Raw genomic sequence first — 20,987 nt, 5'->3', positions numbered from 1 at the left:
TGTGGGCACACATCTGACACACTTTCACAAAATGTGTTGTTGTGTTCAATATTTGCCTCGCTCGATTCATAATTTATTAATCCGCTCTTTGTCTCGTAGCTGCTTTGTTGATGGCTTTTCCATTTTACTCCAGCAAATGCATCTTCTGTCCCACCAGCTATTAGCAGAGATTCACGAGCAGAGTGACTCATCATATCGCAGATCATAAACTTTATATATGTTTTATTCTGTGCAAAATATCTTCAAGTGGAGAGTTCCCAGGAGTGTAGGACAGTCCTCCCTTAAATGTAATCCCCTCCCATGTAATCCCTCCTCCTCTGTCATTTCTACTCCTTTCAAGCCCCCCCTCACTCTGTTTTTCCGCTCTCTCCCTCACTATCCTCCTCTCCCATCCCACTTATTCCACCTTACGCCTGATGGAGCATTAAGCCTAAATGCTGTGGGCAGCCGTGGCCTCAGATTCAGAGTGAGCTGCTGCTGCATCGGTTCCTGCCCCGCTCTCTGGGATTCTTGCTTCCTTCCAGACAATCGGGAATTACTTGCTACAACTGTGCAGCTTCTTTGCTATTGTGTGGGAGTGGGGTCAGCGGACATTGTTCCCAGCCCAGGCACACTCTCACTCATCTGCGCCTGCTCTGCTTCGGATACCTGGGAAATGGTCTTGTGGATGCCTTCTCTAACCTAACCTCAGCCTTCTGTTGTGCTGCTTTGGGGAGAGGGGCGAATTGGATGAACGTTTTCTGCATTTGGATATTTCGAACGGGTACACATTCCACACGGAGACACACGGGATAAAATGGTGCCCCTGCATAAAAGGGTAATCTGAGTTATGTGTGTGGAGGAGTGTGTGTTGGAGAGAGGAGGGTTTTATGTGCATGATGTAGCTGCAGTGACGTGTGCTGATTGTTGTCTGTTTTCTTCTAAGAATGGTTGGTGCCTACTTGTGATAATGACGTAAATGCTGTTTGATTGCTTTAATTGGCACATTGGTCTGAGAATGAGCATGCTCTTAAGGCATTAAAGGGGAAGAGAAGCTTGTTGTAGAAACAAGAAAAACAATGGATATGTGTCTGAGGGAAAAACCGATGTAGAAAAACAAAGACAAGTGAGGAATTTCCTCTTTATTTCAGTGTCAGATTGTTTGGTTTTATCTTGTCATTCTCCTTTGAGTGGCTTGTTGATGAGTGATTGCTCATTGAAACTGACTAACAATGCAGACTGGGAAGTCCCTCTCACTCCAAGTTCTCTCTATTGTTGTTTTTGAGTGCTTCAATTGGGAGTCGTTTAATTTGTGAATACTGCTTTAGAGGTGTTTGAGAGACATTATCATGCTTAATATGACTTGCTGGAGGCTTCAAGAAAGCTACAGTAGCATATTGTGCTGGAGTTTCACCATGCTCTAATTCTAACGATGTAATGTCAGCCACACTTTCAGGTAGATTGAAGTGCTGCAAGACTGTGTCGGCTATTGTATATCTTGAATGCATCACCACAACCGCTTCCTGCAATATGAAAATGCTATGAGTGCAGAGGTGCTTCAAGCAGTCATTGAGCACACAGCATGGTTTGTTCTGAGAATTAGACGAACCTGTTTGAGCTGACACTTCACATGCTTAGTGTGCTGGGCGAGAGGAACGTTTAGTTGGACTCAGGGAGGCTACAGACATGGTAGAGGAGAGGATGGGGGACTGTTGGAGCCACACAAAGGTCATTTCTTTTTTGGTTCATCTTTACAACGTAGTAAGAAGATAATTTGGAACTTTGAAACAAGCAATGTGATCATCAGTAAATTTTAGCTGTTTCATGTGTACGTCTGTTCGTTGGTATCCCTGATGAAATGCGCTCTTTTCTGAACTGATGAATTTCAAGCCCTTACCTCAGCCAAGTAGAGGCTCATTTTTTCCTCACAAGTGAGGAACAAATCATGAATAATGAGTTCAGCCCCAACAGCTGTGTTTGGTTATCAGTAGTGTAGGCTGTTAGTGCCTGTTTTTACTATGAACTACACATACCCTCTGTGATAGACCTCACTTTAAGATATTAGCTTAAAAAGATGACATAGGCCAGGCAAGCCACCTTTAACAGTGTTAAATGTGTGAATTGAAGCTGCAGGAGTAAGGCAGATGCTTTTATCTGACCAGTGGATGAAAATAATCACATTGACTGACACATATATAATTGATTATTTTGGTTTGGTTCATTTATTGTCAGAAAGAATGAGGCACGAGTGTAAATTGAATTTTAAGATGACAGTTTTTGTTTAGTTGAAATCGGTAGCTTAAACACTAAATTTGATACTTTGATTTACCGTGGTATTGCATTTGAATTCAGTGTTAGGTCCTACAATACATACAATACAATGTCCTCATCGAGTTGATTTAATCTTTCATAATGTTTGTCTTGCCTTCCTTTTTTCTTTGCATTTGATAGATTGCTCTCTCCCTTGTATTTGAATGATTTAATCAGTACGTTCTCTTCTTTTCTGCAGGATCAGTTTGACAACTTGGAGAAGCATACACAGTGGGGGATCGAATATTTGGAGAAGTACACCAAATTTGTCAAGGAGAGGTCAGAGATTGAAACCAACTATGCAAAACAAATTAGGTGAGTACTTAAGCTGGCTTGTGATCCATTTTCTGTGTTGCAAAGCTGTAATTGGGGTGACTGCTTTCCATCCAGGTGCCTCAGATAAAGAAAACCCCCCTCTTCAGCAGGATTTGACCTATTGAAGTGTCCTTGAAACAAGAGACGGGGTCCTTACTAGCTTGTTATGTAGCTGACCGTGACCTCTGACCTCCCTCTGGAGGGAGAAACTGAAACGAGATTTCCCATTAGTACATTAGCAGTGTTATATTAATTATCAGAAAATCATCATATTTTCAAAGAGGTATTGTTGTTACTCTTCGGGGAGTCGTAATTCCCTTACACAGACGAAGAGCAAAATAAACAGAGCTGCAGAGGAAGTCTATTCCCCTCCATCTTCCTCTCTTTTTTTATCGTGTCTCTGTCTGCCTCTCTCGCTCTCTCTCACCCTCTCGTGCATGCATGCTGTCCGTTGTTGTTGCTAGCTTCTGCTTCAGGCGAGAGGAAGTCAGGTTGTGGGGGATGGGGTGGAGCTTGTGTTTCCATAGAGACTCGTAGGTATCAGCATTATCAACCCCACGTCTGACCCAGATTTTTTTTCCCTACAACTACAAGTGTCGGCCCTGCCCCCTCTGATTCTCCCCACACAAACTCTGTTTTGGTGCAGTCAATGATTTTCAAAGGCAGTGATGGGAGCATGAGCAGCCCTGCACTGAGAGGATGTGTGGCAAATGTTCCTAAGGCCCCCAGCATCCCAGCACAGTAGGAGATACACCCCCAAATCCACAATCCTCATTTTTAAAGAGGCCTGGCAATATGGCTAATGCCCTAAGTATTGACCCCAACCCCCCATTTCATAGTAACTAGCCAATACCAATCCAGTATTCACATAGCAACCCCCGCTAACAGATCCTCCACAGACCATACCACTCCTCTTTTTGGGTATTAAGTCAGCTTGAGATAATAGGACTAGTAGTCTGTGTTTACATGCATGCATTAACCATACTCCATATCCCTGCGCCCATGATCTTCTCACACTTAAACGCAGATGCATATCCCACAGAAATTGTAATGTCTCATAATTAGAGCTGTTCCTTCTCCTTCTGTACATTTCTGAGACATCTTAATTAGGAAAAACAATGTTAAACTTATTAAAAGGAAATGATTGAAGAACATAAAGTATTCAAGTGCATTCATACCTCTTCTATCACCGTGCTTAAACTATCTTTCGATCTTGTGTACAACATCTGGGTAATTCTTAATTTTTATCCATAAAACATTGCTTTAAATCCAAATTTAATTAAAGCAGCAATATTGTGGCCTAAACACACATGCGCACAGATTTGCACTTGCATGTGAGGACACACACAGATTTCCCATGATTCAATTAGTCAGCATCTGTCTACAGTATGTTTGACAAAAGAACAGGGTAGACTCATCTTGCCATGGCAGGTTGGCTTTTATTGAACTTCAGGCTCCACAGATGGTGCGGATGTTTTCAGTCACTGTGCTTATATAGAGGACCCGCTGTCCAACAGGGCCTGTTATCTAGTAGATAGACACACACACACACACACACACACACACACACACACACACACACGCATGCACATTGTCACACACTTGTCAGAAAAGGGCTAAAATGAGGAAATTAGGATGTGGACAGGATAGCTTGAGTCATAGGGTTTTCCTGTGTTCTTAACACACTGTGCTTCTTTGTTGTGGTGCTACTTAGCCATACCTCAGGACTAATTATCCTTTCTAATCAACTTAACTCATGAAATCAGGTTTAATCTAACAGGCACGCTCAAACCAAAAGAAACGCAGGGCTGTTAGATCCAATAAAGTAATTGAATTGGCCCCTTTGATCTAGTCCTCTTTTCTCTCATCTGTGTTGTTAGGCAGATTTTTACTTTTGTTCTTTCCTTTCCTCACAGAGGCAGCAGGCCTTTAGACAGTTTGACATAACACTTTTTAAACACACCTGGCACACGTGAATTTAAAAATATTATGAAAACATTACTGCATATTTCGCAGCTCTGGTTTTGCTGATGCTGCCTTACTCGTATGGCATAGGTTTTGCTCATTGTATGAAATTGCCTACGTTCCTCATCAACTGAATATCATGTATGGCCATTACCCCACATTGTGCCGTTTCTATTACCATACCAACCACACACTGCACTAATCCATGAATAATCCTCTTCCACTGCATTGGTGTAAACATGCACAATGCTTCAGACCAGTCATTGCAGGGCAATGCATTAATGCCTCCTCCTCCCCCAAATTCCAGACTGGCATAATCCATAACACAGTGGGAATCAAGTCCCACTAACAAAAGCGACTGGGTCAGGGCGAAAAAAGTGTCTGTCTTTACTGTATCTAGCATTTTGTAGCAGTCATACGCTCAAGTGGTATCATCTTGCAACCAGACACACAAACACCCAACAGTGCTTGTTTAGTCCTCCTAACTAAGTGCTGGTTGATGCCCTGATTTTGCCAAGTTTTTTAAATATGTAATTGAGGCCAACGTACGAATGGAATCTGACATATGACATCTGGCTGTGAGTGATTACGTGACTTATTGGGAACCAGCACTATACTTAGAGATGAGGTGAGAAGGACAGGGAATGAGATAGACAGATAGATCTGCCTAGCAACAGTGCAAACACCACCAGGGAGGAGAGGGAGGTTGTGGGGGATGTTGGCAGAGTGAGCTAGATGAAGAGCTCATTACGTGTAGTTTTTTTTAATTTAACAAGTGCATTATTTATTTCAGCAGGAATTTTGCCTTTTTACAACATGTACACACTTAGACTTCTAGAGATGTCAGTGAATAACCTCACAAAAAGGGAAGTGGCCAGAACTGCACAACTGACTGTTATCAGCTCTTTCAATGTAATTGACAGTGATTTCCAATAATCATTTGTAATTCTGAAAAGTGAACAGGAGTGTTGTGTTTTTAATGATAATGTTAATAATTATTACACATTTTAATGTTCTCTATAGTAGGATTTATCTCAACATTAATTTCAAATAACCAGGTGAATCACCTGTGAGAGATAAACACAGTAGGACTGGAAAATTACAGTATGAATCCCTATTTGCTGCAGCCATGGTAAATGCACTGAACATTCTTTGTGAAAATATAAATGGCTTGTGTTGTTTGCGTCGGTCTGTTTTTTGTGTACTTGCGCCACGTGGCTGTTTTTAGCTTTACAACCGTGCTCTTTAATTCGTCAAAGGATCCTGAAGGCATAAGTACACAGTGTGCACCCAAATCCATCAGAACGTAGCGCATGTAATTATGTTCTGTTGACAGAGCAGCCATCAAACAGAGCATCGGCACAGTCGGGTGTTGAGCGTGTCACCCTGTCATGATGAAACAAAGGTGACATAATGTACTGTTGCCTGTCAAGCAGCACAACAGTTGCTAGGTTGAGAGAAGGGCATTTAAAGACTGCCATAACCATAATAATACCCACTCACCCACAGCGAGAGACATCTTTCATCCTCTGTATACTATACCTCTCATTTTTGCTTCTCACACTGCACTCATCTCGTGCCACTAACATGCAGCCAGTGTCAAAACAAGGGCAATGGCCACATAAGAAAAGCATGCTTGTTTCTGGTGACTGGTTCTGCATGCATACTCCTGGGGGCGATGATTTATGACCTGAAGAGAGGAAAGGGGGCGTAGCAGCAGGAGCAGAAAGCACTCAACTGGATTGAATGGTGTACTGCATGATCCTTTGGCGGGTCCATAAGGGTAGCGTCAGGGAAATATAATGGGAATGGTGCACTACCCATCTGCAGACTGTGCTCTCAGGAAAGATACAGCAAGAAATGTCTGACAAGGCTGAACTCTTTTTCCTCACAGGAATTTATCAAAGAAGTATCAACCCAAGAAGAACTCACGAGAAGAGGAAGAGAGCAAGTAAGTTGAAGGACCTGGCACACAAAATAGATGAAGAGAATATTTCAACATTTGGAAAAAGCACCAACAAGTGTTAATTTTCAAGTTAGATGAGTCAAGAATTAGTCACACAAAAACACCCCATGAAAGGGCAAGTTGGAGTTTTTCCACAGTGAATTTGTTATCACTGGACAGGGCCAGCCTACCTGTTTCCAATCTTTATGTCTAACAAAGTGAGTGCTAGCTGTAGTCTTGCATTTAACATACAGGTATGAGAGTTGGTTTTGACTTTTCACCTTATACTCTGCCAGAAAACGAATAAGCACATTTCCCAAAATGTCAAAATATTCCTTCAACATGTTCCACCAAATCCAAACCATTGCTACTATTTCAACCATTTCTGAACAAAATGACTGTATTGGCCACTGCCTCTGACATCACTTCCTTTTTCTCACCAGGTACACCTTCTGTCGAGCCTTCCTGACGACACTTAATGAGTTAAATGACTACGCGGGTCAACACGAGGTTATAGCGGAGAACCTGACGTCTCAAATCATCGCTGAGCTTTCGCGCTACCTTCAGGAGCTCAAGTCTGAGAGAAAATCGGTGAGACATCTTTTCATGTTGGCACTGTGTTGCACTCTTTCCGTACTCAATGTTTTAATAGCATTAATAGCGTTTATTTTAGACAGTAGAACATGGATTCAGCAAAGGAAAATCTAAACACTGTTCTACAAGAAATTAAGTATCCCGCTCTCTCCGCATATTCTATTCTGCATGAACTGAGGTCATCGCTGAGTAAATATAGATGCACCCATAGGCTCGCCAGAAGTGCAGAACGTGACTGACTGAGTCCCTTTTATGGAACAAACTCATCGTCTCTCTATCATTACAGGCCTTTTTCTCTTACTTACAAAGATTGGTGCACCACACACTATTATTAAACGTTGAAGTCACTTTCTTATATTATAAAGTGATTTGGAAGAGCGGTGGACCTGCAGCACATGATTCATAGATAACAGTGCAGTGGCCATTACATCCAGAGAGTTGGTGGGGGAGCAGAGAGAAAGCCACCCAGCTGGAGAACAAGTACTCTCTGAAAAAATCTGTCATGGACTCTTCTGTCACAGAAATCCAGCTGAGGGAACTGGAGTGTAAAACCAAAACCAGAGAGCTGCTCAAAGGCACGTTGACCTTTTTTAGAGTATATTTTCATTTGCATAACTGTGCACGATCCGTGTTACTGTAGTCGCTACTCGACCTAAATACAGGAAGCCATCCGTCACATTATTTGTGATCAGCTTTGAGTTTCTATTCGTTTTAAGTTGCAGCAAACACAGAGCGAAAAAGGGATTTCCAGTGCTTCTGTAGGGGTATCATGCACCGCCTCCAGGCCTGTTTTGCTCTTTTGCCTTAGCCTGGTTTGGTTTGGCTTGGCATAGCAGCTGCATCTCTGGTGTCCAGATAGAGGGTCCATGGACAGATCCCTGCTGCCCAACGGCTGCAGGATGTCACTCTGACCTTTTCCTCTTCATTCCTCTGCACTTTTCCTCTCCTTTTCCTCTTTTTTTTTTTTTTTTTTAGAAATATCTGTTTTCCTCCCCTCTGTCCCTCTCATTATCTCCCTGGAGTATGTCCTTAACAACGTTTGTACTCCACAGTTTCTCGGTTTTCTCAGCATCTTTCTTTCTTGCTTTCTTTTTTTGCAGCTAATATTGTGAATAGTTTGTCATGTGTCTGTCTCTCTCGACTAAACAACACTGTTTCTTCAGTTAACCAGTGCAGAGGGTTTCCTTTCATAGCATGACCCCATAATTTACATTTGTCTTTCAGAACAGAGGATCATTTCATTGAGCAAATAGTTTCTCAGTCGTGCTAAGAGTGTCCTCGTAGGGTAAATGTAGCCCATTAAATTTATTTATTTAGCTGTAAGGCATACTCTCACCCTCCACACACTCATGAATGATGGAGAATGACCCTCTCTGAGATGTTGGAGTGCTGAAAAGGCTACTAAGAAGGACTGGCCTTTAGTTTTTACAGAACATTCATAGTTTTGCGGTCAGTCTGAAAAGTGCTTGCAATCAGTTCTAACTCCTGACCTCCTTAGCATCCTGTCATTCTTTTCTCTGGTTTCATTCATGTGACTTTTTAAGTGCCACTCAGGCTTCTTTCTGTTGTAGCTTTTTTTGTGTGTTTATGTCAGACAAAGCTGTGCAGGCAGACCCAGACAGTGGGATTATAGAAGGTTCAGGACCTGCCCCTCCTGGGTTTATAGGGAGCTTATTGGACAGGTAAAATCCAAACTAAAAACCAAAAGGAAGAAAAAAAACACCTCATTAGTTTCTCACGTGGGGTTGTTTTGTAACTCTCCCCACCTCCCTTTGCTGTTTCCCCAAGTGAACCTCTTGCTAAGCTCAGCTTGGGGTGGCAGAGGAGGTAGGGCCAAGAATGTTGCCTGAAAGGATTGTATTCGAGAGCAGATATACTTGTTTTTTGCAAAAGCTGAACCATGCACTGTAGGTCAGACAGTGGTCTAATGGTATATAGGGCAATGATGAAGAGCATGCGGGCTTAATATGGGATGAAGAGCCTAAGTCTCACTGGACTGAGATTGTGCTGAGGAATCATAATAAGGTGTTCGGTCAGCATAGTGCTGTCCTCACCAGGCCTCTGATCACAGGGCTTAGGTATCCTCTTTAATGAGGTCTGATAAAGACCCTGAATATTCAGACCTCCAGAGACAGCTCATTCACTGTAACACTTCACATGTCACTTTATTCACTATATACTGTACAACCTTGATTAAAAAAAAGTTGTGACACTTAAACATAAACATAAATAAAGCAACATGTGATAGTTGGCTAATCCTTTTTGACATATAATCAGTTGAAAACAGTGCAAAAACATGTATCAGAACTCTCAGTGCATACAATGTTAATACGCAAACCTCAATAGAAGCTTCAGATATTTAAAAATGACCTTCAGTACAGCCCTACATCTTACACAGCATCCCAACTTTTTTGGAAACAGAGTTGTACATCAACTGTTACTGACAGAGTCCACTTGAGGCTTCGCTCAGAGTGTGCTCTTTTGTATCCTCTTGCACCCACAGCACACCACATAATTATATCTTTTGGTGTTGGGGGAAGTTCTATCTGTCTTATCCTGCTGCGATGTGACGTGTTTAACCAACTAGGAAAAAAGAAAAAAAAGAGGATACATCTTATTCAGCTGGCAGGGCCAGGAAAATAAGCATTGCATTTAGTGAAAAGTCAGCTGAAAACCATAATGCACTATAAAACATCTTTAGGTGGGTTTGGCAGAGGACACTGACCTCATTTATCTCTCAGAGGCAGAGAAGAGAGTTGCAGCCACAGTGTAACAGTGTAAGAACAATGTGTCTCTCTGGAGTGGCCTCGCATGCCTTCTTGTGTTGAGTGGAAAGACAAATAGGAAGCAGGGAGAGAGAATTGATCGTTGGATCTTCCCATCGTCGCTGCATGCACATCGCGCTCCAGAATGAAATATCAGTCTGTGTGAACCGCTGCCTAATGGTTTAAACATGAGGAGAAAAGTCTCGCTGCCGCTTCCATGAGGTTTAATCATCTCTCTAGTCTCTAGATCTCCTATGACTTGTAGCTATTTCTGTTACCTAATGAATATATGTGTGTTGACAACTGTGCAAGACTACAGGTGCCATTCCTATGAACTAAGTGCGGCTCCTCACACGAGTAAAATCAAAAGGGTTAATTATGCGGTGCTGGATTGGAGTTTTTGTTCCTCTCTAATTTGTCAGACAGCAGAAGGTGTTGGTTGATTTTCCCTTTTTTTTCACCTCATGTCTTTGTTCCGCTCTAAACTTAACACACAGTTTCTGAATGCATACGTGGAGGGGCTTGTGAGTCACACAGGGTGTGTGTCACACTCAGCCCCATCAGAGTGTGTCTGACACTGACGCCAGGAAGTAGAATGGCAGATAGTAACCACTGCAGTTCGTGGTTGGACACTGTAATACACACCTGTAAAGTACTATTGTCTGCTCTCTCTGATCTAATGTGCTTGGATTGATAATCATCATATTTTCCAGTGCAACTTCTATCACTAACATATTAATATACTGATGTAGTAAAAGCTTGGGTCCAGGTCAAGAATTTGTTAGCGTGTTAGGTCCAGCTTTCCTCTCTCTCACTGTGTCTTTCAAATACCTGGGTAACTGAGAGTGGCGGCTTCAGGTCACCGACCTGCTGAAGTACCCCAGATGTCCCTGACAGCGCCAGCAGTCACATGCTGTTACTGAGCGGGATGTGGAGGAGAAAGATGAGGTGTGTCTACTCTTCACAGGGTCAAGCATATCTCTGCAGTCTATCAGAGATGCTGTGCAACACTGCAGAACATCTGCCTAAATGGCTGCAGCGTTCCTACCTGCATCACAGATGGCTGTTTGTCGCATGATGATGCACTACTTTTTATCGTGTTTGAAAGTGAGTGAGCTCATGTGTCTTCAGCTGATTACACACTGTGGTTGGTGGATCTTCATCCTCCAGCAGGATCTTGTGAAAATGATGGAACTGTTTAGGGAAGAGTGTCAGGGTGGTTTGTTTATCTCTGCAGTGATGGAAGATTTGTTTATACAGAGAGCATGAGATGCTGGATATATTTCAGATATGTTGTTATGGAGACAAATATTTGGTTGAAAGCTTTCTCCACAGTAACAGTGATGTCACGCCGTCTGAAGCTGTGCATTGTGAAGAGGCTTTACGATATCTTTACAATTTTATCATAGTTTATGAAGACATATTTTCAAAGTTCATCAGTAAATAAGATTGTTCTTATCAAAGAAGAATTTAAAGGTCAGGGTCTTAACAGCAGTTCAAAAAACAAAATGCTTAATTATATGCTGGTTAATGTCCCATTTTGTTCTATTCTGTTAGTGCTCAAACACTTCCTCTGAAACACTGGAGCACTTCCCTATTTTACTCAGCTTCCCTAGAAACTTTGGGAAATGAGAAGTGTGACTACCAGAGGTGAGCCAGGGTACATTCTCACTAACCGCTCTTGTTCTCATGTTCGACGTTATTCAGGTGAGATTAACCTTTTAGCGCTTCTGCATCAGTCTTAATTTCACATCTCTTGCTTGTGTGTTTGAGTTAGTACACAGAATAAAGAGGACTTCCTTGTGCCGTCCAAAGCGCTGAAATGCAAGAGAAGTACAAGCAACAGCTCACTGGCCTGTGTCCGTTACTGAATGGCAGCATCGATATTCAGCTCAGCTACTGACCGTGGCTTCCGCAGTCTGTGTAACCAAGGGATACCTCATTGATAGTCAAGTCCCTATGTCATTTTCATTTTGATGTGATTTTTTTGGGATTCCCAAGCTGATCAACATAACCGCATGCAATAGAGGGATGTTATTTATCCTTTGTATGTAATCACAATCTAATTTCAAAACAACTGAAAGTTGGTGCTGTCCAGGGGGATCTGGCTGTGATCCATACAGAGCTGTAGAGAGATGTGCTCTGTCTCCGGACCAAGTGCTGAGCGAGACAGGCCAAGTGAGGCCTATTACAAAAGCGCACAGTGTCTGGTCTGTGTGAGTTCAGACCAGCAGCTGCCACCTCGTCTTGTCTAATATGCCACACTTGGCAGTGCCAAATTCCATTGTGACCTGTCTGTCTCCCGTTAGATTACATTATCTGTCTTCTCATATGCTTGTTTTATCTCATGGTATGTTCACTGTAAGCATTGCGTGTCCAGACATTGTTCTCACTTTGTCAGTTCGCCTTTTGCTGTTTCTTATTCTACTTTATCATCTAACCGACAATGCCATAGAACCATGCTGCTAGCATAGCTAAACACTCTCCATTAATATGGTGTTATTATTATGTTAGTTGAGATTTTGTGAAGAGAAATACCATTGAATTATTTCTTGTAACATGTGGTCATTGGCTTTAGAACTAAACACATTTGCATTGTGCAAGTCTCTTCTGTCTTCTGTAGGTTTTCCTTGTGCAGAAATTGTGCAGATTTCATTCTTGTCTCTTATGTATGCATGGAGTCTTAGCAGAAAGTGCAGAAGGCTTTAACAACACAAACCTTGCAGTTGGCAGCATGGCATGTGACTTTGCAGCTTAATAAAATCAGCCTCTGTTTGACTTCCCCACACTGTTATCGGTCCCTCGGCTGTCATTGTTACTTGATCTACAGCGTGTTTGACCTGGTTTATTTTACTGGAATCCTTACTTGGTATAATGCCTTCATTCAGTTGCTTTTTAGTGTTGGTCCTGTATGAATGTTGAATTTTTAACTCTCTCGAGCTGTAAAACAGACAGTGTTGGTGCACCTGTGTTGAACTGGTGGGCTATGATCGGGTTGATCTTTAATCAAATAGACTTATAGCCATTACTCAAGCTTGTACAAATCTCTGGGAGTTAAGCCTGTGCTCATAATTTTTAATGTAGCTACAGTATAGTGTCTATTTGATTTGTCCTACTTTCTCAGTTCACATTAATACTGTCACAGTATGAGTAATATTCACAGTGTTTAATGGTATGGTTGAGACTCTCATTCCTGCTGCTTCTAATTTATTATCCCTACTATGTCAAGGTCAGGTTCACCTTCTTTTAAATCCCTTAAGCTTGTGAATAGTATGATAGTATTTCTAATGTTTTTTCCCTTTCCAACTCTTCTGACAGCACTTCCATGAAGGGCGTAAGGCACAGCAGCACATCGAGAGCTCGTGGAAACAGCTGGAATCAGTAAGTGACCCCATTAATGTGCAATACCACAGTTGTTCACTAGTAGCAGTGGTCACAGCTTCTCTGCATCTAATCTGTAGTCTATATATTTCAAACATTGAAATTATTAAGCTTCAGCAGGTTACATTTTCGAATATGTCAACATTATTAGCTGGTGAAAATGCATTTGTTTACAGCACCAAATTAAGACCCATCTGACAGAGGCTATGACAACAGGTAATATCACATATTAGTTGATGTATGTGCAATCTAAATCAACAGACAGACTTTTAGAAATGCAAATAAAATAGTGACTAGGTTTTTTCACATTACCATTAAAAGTATGGAGTCAAGAAGTATTTAAAAGTAATATGCAGTCATGACTACACTTTGGGTTTGATAGCACTGAATGTCAAATCTGCTTATCAGATCTGAATCCTTTCGAGTCCCTTATCGAATCGAATCCGGTTTATCATTGCCATCATTTGAAAGTGACAAAAGTTATAAATAACTAAAACTCAAAGAACCTATTTAGATCTGTAATCAGTGTTTGTTGGCTGTGTTTAGTGACAGCCGAATTAATGTTCACAACCAGTAGCTACAACCACAGAAGCATGCAATATTTTAATGAGCTACTTTCTCCAAATACTGGAGACCCCAATGCATGACTGTTAAATCTACAAACTGAATATATTCATATACGTATACATATAATAGTTTGACAGAAAGGCTAAACAGACAACAGCCTAAAGTTTAATTTAGCTGTGTAGGAATTAATGTTAATTAGCTACAGTATGGCTAATTAACTGCTGATACAGTAGAATCCGCTCCAGGTGACATTTTGTCATTTTAAGTGGTGAAAGTGATGGTCAGTAAGCATGAGAAGCTTGTTAATGTTACCTGAGTGTTTTCTACATTGCTATTTGGTAATAAAAAAGATGGTTGAGAGGTCAAAGGTTTGATGAGACATATCTGGATTTATTAGCTCCGATGCTAACAAATGCAGCTGGCTATTTTAACCCTAACCCTGACCCATTTCCCAAAATGAAACCAGCTATCACAACCCAACTTTAGTCATGACATAAAATGTAGTTTTTATCTATATGTCACAGTGTGTGTATATACCATGGCTTCAAAGAGAGCACCATACACAAGACTGCAGTGATTTTAATGCTTTTCTATACTTTTGTTTGCTTCAAATATTCATCTAATCATACCTCAAGGTCTACTATTACAGAAGAGGGATAAAAACCTATTGTATATTAAGCCGTGCAGAGATGGTCTATTGACCTTAATGGCTCAAGGCCTTACAATCAGTCATCAGCATCAACACCATGATACTAAAGCCTACGCTGCAACAGACACTTAAGTAGGAGCTATTTGACTATAGTTATAATACATCACCATCGGAAACTGAGGGAGCCCATACAGGAGGTGGCGATCAGAGTGCTTCTAAAAGGAAAACATCAGCAGAGGGCTGGGCACAGAGCCCAGAGGGACCTCCTGTTCTAGCTTCACCAAAAACCTCAAACCTGAACTGGAGACAGGGCTGTGGTTTCAAGTATGAGAAGAATATTCAGGACAGCGTCTTACATCAGGATGGAATTATAATAGATAAATCATGTTGAAATGTTGAATGATTTATGCTATCCTCTCCTTGCAGGCTGATTATGTTAGGAATGTAAAAAATCTGAAGAATCTGATAAGTAGAGGTAGAAATAGAAACAGAAAAGTAAGTTTCACTGGAACATCAGGTAAAAGCAGATCCGGGAGGGCCTTGCGTTTTAGTGAAGGGGCTAAAAGAGAGATTGCACAGAATACCACTTCTTATCTCTGCCTGGCCCCTTTGACAGGGGAAAGAAAGAGTGTGAGAGAGATGCAGAACTGCCTCGTCCTCCTCAAACTTCTCTGTGAGTTCAATGAGCCCATTGTGTGTGAGGCAGATAGGCATAGTTCAGAGTGCACGCTGGCCCAACAAACACTGATTGTTCCAGTAGAGGGGTCGAAAGCGGGTTGGATGAATGGTTGTTTTTCTGTACACAAATGACCACTATGAACATTTATTTAATCTGCAGGCTGCAGACTTTGACAGACCCCTTTGCTGTGTCAATGACAGACTGACCTCTGTGGCGCACAATGCTGTGCCTGAAATCCATATGACGTATATGTACACGTTATGACATTCATTACTATGCTTTTTTGAAGGTCAAGTTATATAGTGTTTCCTGCTACAGCTCAGGGCAGGAAATTACTGATGCAATGTCTGTGATCACATTAAATTTTATTTCCTCTGTTTTTTCAGTGTAAAAGAAAGTTTGAGAGGGACTGTAAAGAGGCAGACAGAGCACAGCAATACTTCGAGAAGATGGATGCTGACATTAACGTGACTAAGGCAGACGTGGAAAAGGTATGTGTCATCTCAGTCCCGTGCAGCAGCCACCAATCACATGAGCTTGTCCTATACCCTCCATGCTTAACACAGTTGCCTGGCCTTCCTCACCAAACCTCCCACCTTGCACCCACCCCTTTCTCTCGCCATTTTTTTTTACAGTTTTGTCCCCTTCCATGCCCCCCTCAGCCCTGACTGCTCTTTCCGCTGAGCCCGAAACAAAGATTGAGTGACCATGTGTTTGATGCCAACGTGTAAAAGCTGGCATTGTCTCAGCAGCACAGTGATCTGCTGTTTAACAAAGCTGATAGCAGCACCGAGTCCTCATTATCACTGTAGAGCAGCCACCACACACTCTGCTGTGCTGAACGGGCCTTAGCAACATAGGGGACTGTATGTCCATGATAGTGCTTGTGTGTGTTTCTGTGTGTGTTGTGGATTTTCTTTTTCATAGCGAAGAATCTAAATATCTAGTTTGTTCTTTTTGTGATTATACGTCCTCTTCAGTAAATCAACACATGCAGCGTTCATCCGATTCTCAGGACTTGCAGACCAGAGCCCCCTGGGCCTGTAGCTGATGTCATTTCCTGTTGTCACAACCAATTAAAAGAGCCCTCAAAATCTCAGCCTTTAACCCGCACAGCTCCCACGCCTGCAAGGCATCATGGGTCAGCAGCGCGTGCTCCTGCTGCTTCATCAGCTGTTGGAGCAGAGCTCAGGCTCGGAGTTGACACAGTTCAGACCCGATTATTATGCAAATATAGGCTGGAATAAAGAGTCTTTCTGCACTCTGGACATACAGCCAAAGAGCCACAATAGGTTTAGGCTAACGCTGAACTCAACTGGAAAGACCCAGAACAGCAGCTCAAGAAACTAGTCATCAAACAACAGTGGTGTTGTGTCTGATTACAGTCATTTCATTTATGGAAGCATGAAAGACTCATACATTGCAAATAATTCAGTGCTGTTTTTTTTTTTTGCTCTCATTTAGTTAGTATCACTGTCTGTGTTATGTGATCATGTAAACAGCTCTTTGTCAGATTCTTTTGAAATGGAGATGGCTTTGTTTGTGTTAACACCAAAATGTGTACATTTACATTTCTGCTGACCATTTTCTGTTGACTTCAGTCAACCGTTCATGCCAGTGAAATTCATCCTTGGTTCAATCCCCGTTGGTGCTTTGGGAATGCTCTGACATCGGATAGTTGATTCAGAACAGCTTCTTATTATTAAGTAGAGTGAGTGAGTGAGTGTGTGACTTAAAACATTATCTTGTGGAAGTCTCTGCGAGTTGATTTTCAGGCTGTAGAGAAATAGATGAAAGCTAATGGTTGCAATAAAAGTAGAAAAACAATCTGAAAGCCTTTGTTTGGCATTAGAAAATGTTCAGCAGCAGTGTAAACTATGAGAATAGTAGTTAATGGGCTGAAACAAATCAAGGAAACAGCACAGCTTTAAGACTCATGAATCACTCGCTGTATGTTCCTCAAGCTGACCAAACAAAAAGATGCTGTGGCAGACATAGCCATGTACCTTTATATTCATAATTAATATGTATGCTTTTCAGTATCTCGCCCTGCCAGTCACTGCAAAAATATTTTTCTGCGTGGGTTTCTTGACCGACCTCAGCTCTCTTTTTCACCTACTCACATTTCCATTATTCAGAAATGAAAACGGTATAATAGAAAAGACTGAATTCCCTCACATCGGATTTTCCTCCCACATATATATTTTTTAATTCTTCTCTCTGTTTTCCAATGTTGTATCTGTGGTATCAATTCTATCAGCTCTGATTTTGGAACTTAAGTCTAGAAAAGGTGTGTAAGTTTGTTTTATTCCGATGTCGTCTGCCAGTTGTGTGAATCTGTGGTTTAGCTGTGATACCACATGATTTCTTCACAAGCCTCTTGTTGAAATGTCTTAAACACTGTACCATATAGAGTATATAGGCACTAGTACACCTATGTAATTACATTTGCTACGTCATTGTCCAGTTAAAAGTAAATTCAAGTTCCAAGTGCTCAGTTTGTTTTTGGCACTAAACAGATTTGATCAGAAAACTAAGGGACAGAAAAGAACAGATCATGTGTTTCATTGTGTTTTTGTCTTTGCAGAAACATATTACCGTCATTATTTAGAGAGCCTCTGAGTAGTTATCACAAGGAGGGATGACATGTCACAACCTCAGCCTAGTTCGTGTTTGGGTGTTTTAGCCACAGTTAAACCTTTGAGGTGTAAGTAGGTCTGGGTTAGACAGAACGGATGCATTATAGAAGACGAAGAGAAGAAGAAACAGGGGTTTTATATGTTCGTAGGCATAGATGTGTATTTACTTGTGCAGGTGTACATTAGCATTCTGCAACTAAAGGCTGCCTTAGGATACGTATCTAATGAAGAAATTTACTTCATCAATTACCTTACTTGTCAGTAACAATAAAAAACAATCCAATATTTGACATAAACATGTTCCGTCAAGCTCCAGGAGTTTTTGTCCCTGATGTGACGTCTCCCTGTAATGCTAAAAAGCTGATGTTTGTTGAGCTGAAGTATTGTGGTTTTCACTGCAGCGGGAGCAAACCTCTAACTGCTCCCTCTCCTCCTCTGGCAATCAAGTCCCTCAATTTGGGGTTTGGATTCACTGCCTAGATATCCGCAAAGCCTGTTACAGTTCTTTGGGGGACCCCTGGCCTTCACATACTGACAGATTTCCCTATTGTGGAGATCCTCTGTTATAAAGCATTAAAAAAATAACACAGTGCACACTGTTGTGCCTCTACTAACTGCATAAGACAGCAGTTTACAATACCAGTATTTTAGTGGTGATTGTGTGTGTTTACTGTGATACCGGCTTCCCCTTTTGAGTGATGACTCGCCTGGTGGTCCAGGAAGTGCATCTATGGCAACTTCTTGTTTAGCTGGAAACGGCTAACCATCCTTCTTTTTGTTTATGTGTGTGTGTGTGTTCGTGCATCTATTTTATGCCATGCCTTGAAGCGAAGTTCCCACAAGGTAGGTCCGGTGGACAGAGAGCCTGTTATATCTGTGGGAACACACACTGTCCCGACTTGTGTCTGGATAAACACACACGTTCTCCTGTAGAGTCTGACACACAGCCTCGACCAGGTCCCTGTTAGCACGCCCTGTCCTGTCTGACTGTGATCTGCTCCCCGTACAGTGGCTTGTCTCGCTGTCTTCTGCTGAACACTATTCTCGCCCTGATTTTTTTATGTGTGATGTAAGAAAAATTCAGCGAGAGAAATACTGAATATGTTGCATAAGGCGCTTTCATACCAACTTTCATTTCATTCGTTCGTTCTTTTTCTTCCGCGTTCCTCATTTTTAGACAGACAGATAGATGAAAATTAAAACATAGATGCACACATGAAAATGTACACAAAGGTGCGAGTAATAGAAAAAATGGTAATTTCTAGAAAATTCTAACAGGATGTGATGTTGCCACAGGCACAGTTGCTTGTTATGAGGTTTCGTTAGCTGCCAAGTTACCATGGCGATGATGTGTACTCTCATCATTTCCCAACACATCTGCAAACTTTGCATGCACCTACACCAGCATAGCACATATCCATAAATGCATGCTCACAGGCCCACAATTAGATTTTAAACAGCTGGTCTTTCACATGTGCTTTTTAGCTTTTCTCTGGATTTTGCATACCTTTTTGTTTTTTTCATAGATGTGACTAACATTTTCCACTGAGGTATTAACTGTCATCCCTCCTGTTCTGGAAATAATGTACCTTTGTGTCTGACGAGTGTCTCCGCTCTGATGTCCTCCTTTTCTTCAGTATGTCATCTATTCCTTACCCATAAGTGTGTGACTGTGAGAGACTCAGCTCTTGCGTCAGATTGGTGTGTGGGTGAAAACTGGATTGGGTCTTTTTAATGTTTCCCTCAGGACGTTGACAGATCAGGGTTATGTTCCCTATACTGCCCTGCACAGTTCCGTATATGGCTGCAGTTTTTTTCTGTGCATCTGCATTCAGTTAACCAAATGCAATCAAGGGTTCATAAGGTGACCCTTTGTTATAAATGGCCCAATCAAAACACTATTTATGTGTGGACAAGCCACAGATCTGATAGAAAGAGGAAACAGATATGAGTACTTAGCTACACACACACACACACACACACAGACACACACACACACACCCCACATGCTGTCTAGCTGAGATAATCTCATCTCCATCTGCTTGCCTTGGATCTGTAATAGGCTGCTCCTGCTGCGTTTCTGACTGCCTGCCTTAACTCCCTGAGACCGAACTAGCTTAAAATAATCAACATTATCAACAGTAGAGGTAGGCCAGACTGGGCGGCCAATCAAAATCCAAATCCCTCCATTCTGCAGCGGGTGCAGGCTGTTGTTTCTCTTTGTATATGTTTGTTCTGGCCTACATACAGTATGGTCGAATGCCACTGGCTGTTGCTGCTGCCCGACATGGATTTGCACCTGTGACCGTGCGTCTACGAGCTCTATGTTTATGTGTGTACATGTGCATGCATGAACACTCGTATGCACAAATGTGTCAATGTAGGTTTTTACGCTCCAGCTGTGTGTGTGTGTGTGTGTGTGTGCGTGTGTGTGTGTTTGTGTGTGTGTGTGTGTGTGTGTGTGTAACCCATATGTCTGTGTTAATCAGGGGACACTGAGGTTTAGTGAGGAGAGCATGTCTCTGATGTGCATGCTTGTGATGTGTTTTTTCCTCAGGCACGACAGCAAGCTCAGCTGAGGCAGCAGATGGCTAACGACAGTAAGAGCGATTACTCCTCCTACCTGCAAAAGTTCAACCAGGAGCAGAACGAACATTACTTTACGGTTATCCCCAACATATTCCAGGTAAACAAAAGAGCATATGGCCTATTTCCTATTTGTTGTTGCATGTAGTTACACCTAGAAACCTGTTGAACAAAACCTACAATTAACCAGTGTTTCCCATACATCTAATTAACTTTGGTTGCCATCCAAATAGGTTTGTCTCCACACAAAATATGTACAGATATAGACATATATATATTTGGTATTTTGTGTTTAACATTTCTGCCTTTCAAAGTACCCAAAAGCACTGACTGATCGTAAAGTCTGCCAGAATGGTTCATTTGTGTGCCATCATTAGTTAGTTCATTTGCAGCCCACGACCCTGGCTCCCCTCTGGGTCAACTACTAAAAATACATTTGCAACATGTGAGGAACACTGAGGGTAACAAGCCGTCATTATGTAGAGTGCAGCTATTTTGTACAAGCTTGAGAGTTTGAAATACAAAAATTTGTATTTCCACATATTCGTGATCTTTGAGTTTCCACTTCTCGTCTCTAGTGCTGTTTGTGAAAGAAGGGTCAAGCATGAAAAAA

At 41.8% G+C, this 20,987-nt stretch overlaps 1 protein-coding gene across 7 annotated transcripts in view; it reads left to right on the top strand.

Moving 5' to 3' along the window:
* Window positions 1–20,987, top strand: part of LOC121622677 (formin-binding protein 1) — a 54,950-nt gene that overhangs the window by 13,583 nt on the left and 20,380 nt on the right. For 2 of the 7 annotated variants that reach the window (XM_041959564.1, XM_041959562.1), the window contains exons 1-7: window positions 1,622–1,707; window positions 2,489–2,604; window positions 6,464–6,520; window positions 6,958–7,105; window positions 13,192–13,254; window positions 15,536–15,640; window positions 20,346–20,474. In XM_041959564.1, the coding sequence (XP_041815498.1) occupies window positions 1,666–1,707; window positions 2,489–2,604; window positions 6,464–6,520; window positions 6,958–7,105; window positions 13,192–13,254; window positions 15,536–15,640; window positions 20,346–20,474 (660 nt within the window). In that variant the 5' untranslated portion in view covers window positions 1,622–1,665. Of the gene's footprint in view, window positions 1–1,618; window positions 1,708–2,488; window positions 2,605–6,463; window positions 6,521–6,957; window positions 7,106–13,191; window positions 13,255–15,535; window positions 15,641–20,345; window positions 20,475–20,987 lie in introns of those variants that run through there. The other 5 variants (XM_041959566.1, XM_041959565.1, XM_041959563.1 and 2 more) reach the window with 3 other exon arrangements.

The sequence above is a fragment of the Chelmon rostratus genome, chromosome 19 (genome assembly GCF_017976325.1).
Source record: "Chelmon rostratus isolate fCheRos1 chromosome 19, fCheRos1.pri, whole genome shotgun sequence".
Taxonomy (NCBI): domain Eukaryota; kingdom Metazoa; phylum Chordata; class Actinopteri; order Chaetodontiformes; family Chaetodontidae; genus Chelmon; species Chelmon rostratus.
This window is presented reverse-complemented; position numbering and strand designations above follow the sequence as displayed.